This window comes from Danio rerio, chromosome 18 (genome assembly GCF_049306965.1).
Source record: "Danio rerio strain Tuebingen ecotype United States chromosome 18, GRCz12tu, whole genome shotgun sequence".
NCBI classification, from domain to species: Eukaryota; Metazoa; Chordata; class Actinopteri; order Cypriniformes; family Danionidae; genus Danio; species Danio rerio.
The window spans coordinates 50,547,346-50,557,500 of NC_133193.1; the positions used below are offsets into that span (position 1 = coordinate 50,547,346).

The 10,155-nt window shown below is 40.1% G+C and overlaps 1 protein-coding gene across 10 annotated transcripts in view; it reads right to left on the bottom strand.

The window, feature by feature from the left end:
* Nucleotides 1-959: 959 nt before the first annotated feature.
* The window catches only part of kirrel3b (kirre like nephrin family adhesion molecule 3b), a 367,679-nt gene continuing 358,483 nt past the window's right edge, over nt 960-10,155 (bottom strand). For all 10 annotated transcript variants that reach the window (XM_021467925.3, XM_073929721.1, XM_073929720.1 and 7 more), the window contains one exon: nt 960-5,759. In XM_021467925.3, coding sequence (XP_021323600.1) covers nt 5,292-5,759 — 468 coding nt within the window. In that variant the 3' untranslated portion in view covers nt 960-5,291. The remainder of the gene's footprint in view (nt 5,760-10,155) is intronic.

Sequence of the window (10,155 nt, forward strand, 5' to 3'; positions counted from 1 at the left end):
AGTTTCTTTGCAAAGGTGAAATAGGCCCAGTGAATGACCCGTGAAATGCCAAGGAAATGGATCCGCAACCCATTTGTCAACAAATCAGGTGAACAAGAAGAAGACTAGCGAGCAACTAGCTCTCTGCAACTCTCACATGGTCGCCCACTTTCTTCTGCTGAGCACAAAAGGAGACACTAAAACAATGATGGTAGAAGGCACCCATTAACTTCCATAGTAATTGTCCTACTATGTAAGTAGATGTGTGGCAACAATCCAGCATTCCTCAAGATATAGTCTTTTGTGTTCAACACAAGTAACACCAGTACTGGGTTGCGGCTGGAAGAGCATCCACAGCATAAAACATATGCTGGAGACGTTGGTGGTTCATTCCGTTGTGGTGACCTCTAAAATAGAGACTAAAGCAAAGGAAAAAAATGAATCTGATCTGTATGGTGTGTGCAAGGCAGGTTGTCATTATTATCATTATGCAAATGATGATAGGTTTCCTCTTATGTGTTATTAGTCAAACTAAGAGGTAGCCACTCCCCCAAATGGATATTATAATCTCAGCTGTTGTTGCAATGCTCTCCGGGAGGACTTGCATCATTTTTAAACAGCAATACTGGATAGAAATCGCACACTTCAGCACCCTTTTAAAGTCTACATTTAAGATGGATGAAAGTAAATTGAGAATTACGTTTAGCCATTTCCCATATCCACAGTCTTTCACATTTATTTTGCTTGCCATGCCCAAGCTTTAACACATCTGGCTCACTCACAAAGAGCAGTTTGCGGCCAATCTGGAAATGATTTCTCGAAAAGGGTCAATAGGCTCAGAAACCCTGGATCGGAATTCAGCGCACGCTGCGAGCATGATTGTTGTTGGGTATTTCTATAGGTCTGTATATTTCCATTTCGCCTTGCAGGAAAAACAGGTGATGCCCAGCTATCAGTACAGAAAGACAGACCAAGGTAAGTATTATAAGAACATTTAATTCGAAACACTGACTGAAAGAAAGAAGTGTAAATGAAACAGCGGTCGTTTGTACAGTATCAATGGCGTGATTTGCTTTCTGCCTTTTACAAATCAAATTGACTAAAGAACAAAGCAAAAGAACTGCAAATTTACACACAGAGAGCATGAGGGATTTATATACAGTGTTGTGAGGACTGAGCTGCATTATCAGCACCGAAACAGGCCTTTCGTGTTTAAGCCCCACAATGGGCACCAATCCATTTGTAAAATTAGACTCATCCAACAGCACTCATGTATGAAACCCATTGAAATGCCACAAATATAATCAAACGTAAAGTGCTTACGGCGACGACTGACTCAGCGGCGTCACGCCTTGCAGTGTTTCTTGTGTTCGGGTCGAAGCGAGAGATTGTCAGGTCGGTACAAATCAAAAAGTCTTCCTCTTTGCAGATCTCGCCGTTCCTCCTCCTTGTTTATATGAGGGATTGCCTCTGGTCACATTTATCTTTATGAGCGAGGAGATAACTTGAAGTGGAGATAAAAGACTGGAGTGTTGGAAGCTTTGATAAGCAAAGCACGCTGATAGCTTTCACGCCCAATCTGTTTGTGCAGTCACAGGGCAGCACTGGAGGGGTTCGTCAACTAATGGAGATTCGAAGCACCATAACCCCGGGAAACTTTGGCAGCGAGAAAGGTGTCAGTATCATCGGATGCAAGCACAGTTGGCGCTCGTACTGGAATGAGCCTGAACCTTGTTATTTGGGGTCAGTGGCAATTTCATACAATTATGCCACTTAATGTAACACTACATCGATAATGGCTGTACTCTCATCTGGTGCTAGACATATGCCGCTATCATTTTGATTTATTTATTTTTTTGCCAGTCTGAATCATTCTCCCTTGTATAGGAATACGCAGCAGTGGATGATTTGAGAAATAGAGCAAATAATCTCATCAGTTGTATGCGTACGTTTTTAATTTAATCGTTTGGCAAAGCAAATGGGCCAACGTAATTGGAACTATGGCTTACGCAAAAGTCTTGTGAATAGGTCTTGAGGATTTGTACTTTCAAAACTGTGGGTAAATCTGTCTGTCTAGAGCTCTTGCCTGAGGTTTAGGGTGCTTTCACACTTGGTTCAAATGCCTGGACAGAACCCAAGTTCGATTGCCCCCCTCCTTGTCACCTTCTTAGCTGTTTTGTGTTTACACTGTCTTTTTTTCCTTCTGAACCCCGGTGCGCTTGCGTCATCAAGCTGCTGTTTTGTGTATAGCTGTAGCTAGGTGACAGCTACAAAAACAAAGTGCCAAAAGGGAGACGTCCGCATATCATAATCATTCTGTTTTTACTAAATCCGCTTACTAAATCCGCTTGCGTCTATCTGCCGCAAAAGAAAAAAAAAAAAAAAAGAACATTAAAAAAAGTTCAGGGGTCCGTTCTTCGTACCTCGCTTAAATGATCTAAGATGATTTGGCAGATCCTGGATCTTTTAATCTTGATAACTGATCTCTGGCTAATTTGGTTCTTCAAACAAGTTCGCGAATCAGATTAGAATGTCTGGATGAACTGATCTGAGATCGCTGTGTGTGTTGTGAAGGACAGATCTATCGATCCTCGAAATCATGATCAGCAATGCAACGATTGGCTGACGGCATAGCAGCGTGATAACATCATCTGATTAATATTCAATTATCCATGTGAGCAAAATTACATCAAATTAGCAGTAAACGGTTTGTTAAATATGACACGCAATAACCTTCCACATTTGTTGTGAGCTGCAGGCTTTACACTTTCATGTGTCAAGTGTATTCATCATGTGTTTTAATGCAAATCAATGTATTTATTTCTACATTTAGAAAAGATTTTCTTTATTATAGTAGCCGTTTTTTTAATCGGTGTAAAGAATATCTGGTTGTTTATAAAAGCATTTTGATATTGGTAAAGGTGTCTGCAACTTTTGCAAAGCATAAAATCACTGGGATATTAACTGTCAAAGCATGTTTATGACTGCGTAAATGTATTATTGCTTTTTAAAAAAGTCACATATTCTGCATTTCTATTATACACAATTTGTACCACAGCGATCTAAAAAGTTCATATCAATAAGTTTTCTCTTTGCACCACCAGGTGGCAGTCTTTGTACTTTCATTTCGAGGGTGCAGATTGCATACGTTTTATATGTATAACTTAATTTATTTTATCAATGACTATAACTTTATATATATATATAGTTAAAAATATTTCCCATTTTCCCAAGTGTAACTACTACTGTAAGAAAACATCAGCATTCGGTACATACTTTCTGAATTATCTTTGCTTGAACTAAGCCGATCTAATCCTGTTTATATGAATTGAACCTGCTCCCGATCAGGTTTGACCTAGCAGAACTGTTGCTATGACAACAACTCTCGGATGAGCTTTGAAGAACGAAACGATCCTGGATTGTGTCAAATCGTCAATATCCAAACCCAGCTGAGTAATCCACGTACAAAGAACGGACCCCAGAACATTACGCGATGTCTATAGAAGTCGTCTTTGGTGGGGACAAGCAGACATTATTACTTTTTGCACTGGGTCAGTCCCGCTTATCACCAAGGTAGGTGATACACAGGCATACACACACGAATGTTATTAAAAACAAAAGTTTGTTGTACAGTTGGCGGTTCACTTCTTTTATTTGGTATCAGAAGTGAACCGTACTAGAGTTTGCATGAAGCGTACCCCACTCCACCTCTTTCAGGCAGACTTGGGTACGGTTTTCAAGTGCACACCCGAGTCCAGAAGACACGTTCACTTTAGCTAAACGTACCATACTTTGACGTCAAACGAACCCGGGTGCGTACCAAACGTGCTAGTGTGAAAGCACTCTTAGTTGCTGTACACCACACCATTTGATTCATGTAGTTTTGTTTGTGTCTCTCTGCACATCATATGTAGCATGCTACGCTTGCTCGATTGCTGTGGGCTTAATTTCAGTACGCTGATTCATGACTAAAAGTGATTTTACCGTACTCGTGTTTGAGTGTCGAAGTGCTTGAGTTATCAGTAGTGCCATTGGTTGCAATTTCAGTTGTGTGGACTAAGAGAATGAGAAAAATAAAAGATGCATTTACAGTAAGTATGAACACACATACACATACCCCCCATTTAAATAAATGTACACAAATTGCTCACTTATAACAGTGAGAGTACAGTCCAACGGCAGCCTCATGAACAGAAGACCAGAGTAAGCCGTGAATACACTTGCATCTCTGATTTCATGTGAAAGAAGCAATTGGAAAATATATCTAGCACACGTTTCAAAAGCTCAGATGGATTTCCCAGTGTTATAATTCGACTTCACACAATAGGACATAAGACTAAGCGCTTCCTTTTGCTTTAAATCCAAACCTCCTTGTTCACACATGGTCGCATCATTGACACCAAATTATATTGTTGTAAAAAAAGTTTTAAAAAACCTTCCTTAAGCATCGGCACTCCTTAAATAGTACTACTCAAGGCAAGTAGACGAGATTACGTCATTCTCTTATTTTCCAGCACGAACCATGTTGAAACACCGAAAATAAAGAATGTTAAGAAAGAAAGAACAACAAGGTACACAAATATATCTTATCTCTGAATGGTGAACCGACAGCTCAATGCCGTTTTCTATCTGAGATTCTCGCATTTGTACATCAGACCAACCTTTGATAGAATGGCCAGAATTCAAAGATTCCGACTGACATTATTTCAGTTTATACATTATCATTTTTTTTTGTCCTTTTTTCTTTTCGCGTAACTAGCTTGTGGTAGAGGCATTGAGAAATCTTACATACAACTTTTGACAGTTGTGCTTAAATGTACAGGAGCAAACAAGCATTGTCCTCCAGCGGTGCAGAGGAGTGTCTGGACTACAGAGGTAAGGATTGTAGCCTTCATCAACTCTTTTCAAAGACCTCTTCTATGCAGTGTTGCTGTTCATTCGCTGAGGTCAATCATTCTGCGACAAAGTTATCAGAGCTATAACTTTGTTTTCAGGGTCTTTCTGTGTTGGCAAGTAACATCACTGTGGCACACGGTTGTTTAGAGGAAGTTTTTGGCCCAGACATTTCGGGCATTTGGAAGTGTAGTCCAAGACGAGGTTCTGAAAACAGTAAGGCTTTTTAGAGCTGTTAAGAATACGATTTGGACAAATGAGGAAATCCACATGTTGAAGAATGAAATAAAGTGGAGGCTGAAAAGAAACTGGCGTGCTAGATGTGCTTGAATTGATTCCTGATTCTCGTCTGCTTGGGATTCAAGCCCCTTTGGCCAAACCAACGCTGGGTTCCTCTGTCTTCTGTCCATCTCCTGCAGTCAGACGTGGGTCTGCATGCGCTTCTGCAGGGGCCGCGTAAGGTCTGAGTTCTGGGATGATGATTGGGAGTAATGAGATGAAGAAGAGGCAGATGCCTTGCTGTCCTTGTCGAACTGCACATATCCGTCCTGCTTGCTGTAACTGCTGACGCTGCTGTCGCACTGTGTGTCCAGGAAAGAGCTGGAGTCGCTCATTGATCCACGTTGAAACTCTCGCTCGCAGAGCTCAATGGAACTGCTGCCCATGCCAAGCACAAACCGCTGGCTGTAGTCGTACAGGCGGTTGGGTCCAGCACCCAAGGTTGAGTAGATATTGGTGAAAGACATTCCTGTTGGAACCCGCTGTTTGCCGGTGGTGGCTGTGGCAGGGTCTCGGCGGAGCTCTGTGGTCTGGTTTCCTGCCATTGTGGTTGGAGTGCCATGATGCTCCTTGAATGTGTTCACACTGTAGTATCCATTAGTGGGATCCTATGAGGAACAATAAATTAACACATTAAGGAGTGCAAGGATTTGAAGAAAAAATTGCTTGTATCAAGTTAGGGTTGTAAAGAAATGCTTTTCAGTTCTCATACTAAATACATTTGAGAAGGAATGAAGCTCTGTTTACACTTGGCATTTTCAAAACTATGTGGTTTGGCCATTCATCCAAACAAAAACACTGTATCAGGTGACTGAAACTGAAGCTTTCTGAAAACTCCGGTCAGGGTGAAGATTTTCAGAACCTCTAGTTAAAGTGTGGTCATGATGACACTGAAACCTGAATTTTTCCCTCAGCACTTCAATATGATTTTATTGGCCCTCAAACTATTTCATGACTGTAAAAAGAGGTGATTCTTTCATAGCTTAACGTTAAATCAGCTATCATAACATTATTTATCAGTATGTGGACCATTCAAGATTGTCAGAAGCTATGGAAATTAAATATGTAAAACAGGAAATACATTAAGACCACTGTTATCGTTTACATCCTCCTAAAATGGTCTATAGCAGGGTTGTCTAAACTCGGTGTCCTGCATAGTTTAGCTCTAACTTCCTTCTAAACACTTGCCTGGAAGTTTAAGTATACCTAGAAAGAGCTTGATTAGCTGGTTCAGGTGTGTTTAATTGGGGTTGGAACTAAAATATGCAGGACACAGGACATGTTTGGGCACCCGTGGTCTATAGGTAGGTGTGTTTGATTAGTGTTGGAACAAAACTCGGTTGAGGACTGAGTTTGTCCATCTCTGGCCTCAGAAAGAGTCTCAAAAAAGCAGTAAGGGTTATGTCTATGATAATGAATCTATCATAAAAGACAGCTGAGGTGCTGTTGGATTATGGGAATGTTTTTGTTTAGTCGTTCAGATTGGAACTATTTGGTAAATTCTCTAAAGTGGTATAATACATTCGGACAGCCACAAAAGACTACCTGTTGCCCACCTACTGACCAAACACATGATCATTAGGTTATGAGAAAGCAAACCATGGCCCAATCCCAATGTACCCCTTGGCCCTTTATTTTGCATGTTCACTTGAAGGGGTATGGGTGTCCCTATTCTCTTTAGCTTGAAGGCGTAGGGGTAACGGGAAGTGCTAGATAACCCTTGAAACTGAGATCAGGACCACACTCGAAATCAAGGGGTAAGGAACTTTCCCAAAATACATCAGCTACAACGGCAGCATGGCTGCACACGAAAGTCCGGAGATGCACAAATTAGCATTTTTTGTCATTATTATGATTTTTTTTACGACATACAAGCATGTTTAAATACATTTCTATTAAAGTTCAGGTTTTACCGTCAAGCTTTTAAAATAAAATAAAAGATGCTAAAATAAAAACCGTTAAATTTCACTATCTAAAATACATAATATTAACTCCTGTATAGTAGTCCCATAACATACTTTTACATCTGAAACTCAATGACACTAGATTACCCTATCAGAAAAGTCTAGTGGCTGGGAATGACCTTTTTACGGTGCCTTTAGGCAAATCCACTATTGTTATTCTCATACTTATTATTTTTCTTCCTTCTTCTTCTGTTCTTTTCTTTGGGCATGCAACTAGTTTCACAGTTTTCGCCCCAGACCCTTGAACGTGGCGTCAAACTGTGTGGTTTTTGCAGGATTTATAAGGGTTCGATTAACATCATGCTAGCTACATGCTAATAATGTTAATTCAATTCACCTTTATTTGTTTAGCTCTTTTACAATGTAGATTGTGTCAAAGCAGCTTCATATAAAAGATCGTTGTAAATTGAAATCGTGTAGTTCAGTTTTAAAGTTTCAGTTAAGTTTATCTCAGTTCAGTTACCATCATGCTAGCAACTCGATTAACATGATGTTAGCATACTGCTAACATGATTAGCATGTTGTTAGCTTGATGCTCGCATTTGTAGCATGTGGTGGAGAGGGTTATACTGCCCCATTTAGAGGCAAGAATGTAACCCAAAATGTCTCCATAGACTTAACATTGGCACATAATGGCTGACGCCTAAAAATACCATTAGACTTAACATTGGCACAAAATGGCTGACATCCAAAAATCCCCAGCTTGGGGATGGGCTCGTTTGACTCAGACAATCAAGTCGGTATTGAGTAGTGACATAACAAACTTGTAGGTACTCCCTAGCAACCACTTATAACACCCCAACAACCGTCTAACAACATTAACAAGGTATATTTTAGCACATGAACTCTATAGAAAGACAAATGGACAGTACTGTCGCGATCTTATTGTTATCGTTATAATAACATGATAATGTGTTCTTCATTGGTATCACAATGACATATGATGACGTGTGCAGGTGTTGTAGTGCTGTCCCATTTCTTAGGTGTAAATGTTGGAGCCCTTCACATTCTGTTTCAAGGGCCAACAATAATAGAATTGGGATTGGGCCCTAGAAAGGGCATTCATGCTTTACTGGGTTGTACCAAATCGTACGGATTATGAAAGGAGTGATAGATGCTATCCACATCTTTTTCATTCACTTGCTTTGCTGCTCGCTTGTAAACCACGCAACATTGGTTTATTCATACAGGAGTACTCATGTGTTGCACCGAGCGCTCCCGTAGAGGGTGATAAAATAAAAATTGGTCACAAGAGACACATCTGAATACATGTTGATACCAAGTGGGAAAAGAGCCTCAGACACCAAATGCACAGAGAGTTGGTGACCAGTCAGTGAGAATGTCCTCTAAATTTATTATGAAGCACTTTAAAGTTTTCATTTTTCATCATACAGCTTTCTGAAACTTTTGAAGAGTCCACAGTGTGTCAGCTTTTGGAAATGCAATCTCAGTGATACATGTTTTGCTGTAAACATTCCAAAAAAAAAGTAAGCCTTGTGAGTTGGAACCACATTTTTTGATGAGTTGACCTTAAGGAGGTTAGCTTAACTTCAAAGATGTGTTTTATAGCATTGCAACTGAGCACGTCTGTCTTCTCCCCATGCGACCTTTACAAAAAATGGAGCAAATGATCAATTATTTATTTTATTTTTTTGACTACCGAAGTTCTGCAGGTTGACGCATGTGCTGAATTTTCCTTGCCAAGCTTAAGCCAATTGTAAAGGTTTGTTTTTGTTGAATTTGGAATTTCCACAACCCTCGGGGGATCAGAGCGAGCGCTCCTACTTGGCCCCACCCTGATCCATCAATTCTTTTGTTGACTACTGTAATACTGTGTAATACTGTTCATATGGGAATGTCTTTGATTTTGGTTCATTGTTTCTTCTTATTTATTGTGACCTTCAGCTACTACTTTGAACTAGCATCATCACTTTTGATTCAGAGCTTTAATAAAGGCAAGAAGCATCCCAACAAATATGAAGTTTGACTCCTAAGCAGATCTTTAACAGAGTTATCATTAGCAGTGCCCTTAAAATACCAATAACTTAGATATATACACTAGATGTCACCTGGCCTATTGTTGTCTATTGGACGGAATGCGTCAATAGCGCCACCATCTTGCTACAGGGTAGCGCTCCTTTGAAATGAATGCGGGACCAAGGTGCAGTGGAGGACTGTGGCCATCCAAAGCCAGAGATATACACATATACACATTTATCTATGATCGGGAGTTTTCCTGGATGTTAGTGTGTAATTTTTTTTTCTAATTACGAAAATTATAATTTTACATCACTTTTCTACATTGATGGATCAGTGACCGCACGGGTATTCCTGACAAAAAGCTTGTGTTTGTGTGTACAGAAATGTACTATTCACCCTCCCTGTTAAATTTGATCTAATCATGTCCTGAAACACAGCTCCTCTCCTGCTTTCACTTCTCATACTGACGGAGAGAGCGATTCGTTTGTGAATGAATCCCCCGAACGACTCTTTCACTAGCGTTAGCCGACAATAATACAAGTTTCTGGCAGCGCAGCATCTCGTTGTCATATTTCTTTTGCATTGTTTGCTGATTTTATTCAACAAAACTAGCATAAGCCGAGTGTTTAGTGCGAGTTGGAGCTGCTTTGCCTTATGGTGAATGCAGTAAGTGACTGATTATCATCAATAACGCTACCTGATTAGCACAAAAGTTCAGAACATACAAAAACAGAAAAAAACTTAATATTACCTATGAAATGTTCTGCCTTTGTGCTTTGATTTCTTTGTTTGCTTGTTTCTACACCCGTAGACAGCGCTAAAGTCCCGCATCTTCACGTAATAACACTGTCTTGACTAGTGCGGTTGAATGACATTTGTCCTGGGAGCACTGTACCAATGTGGCGGCGCTATTGACGCATGCTTAGGGTCCCTATGCGATATCTAGTGTATAAATCTATGTACCAATAAAGCATAATCAGTCAAGACCTTTACTTTTACAAGTCGTTACTTTTCAGCTTTAATTGGACTTCAGAATCAGTTTCAATCCATCAGAAATAAT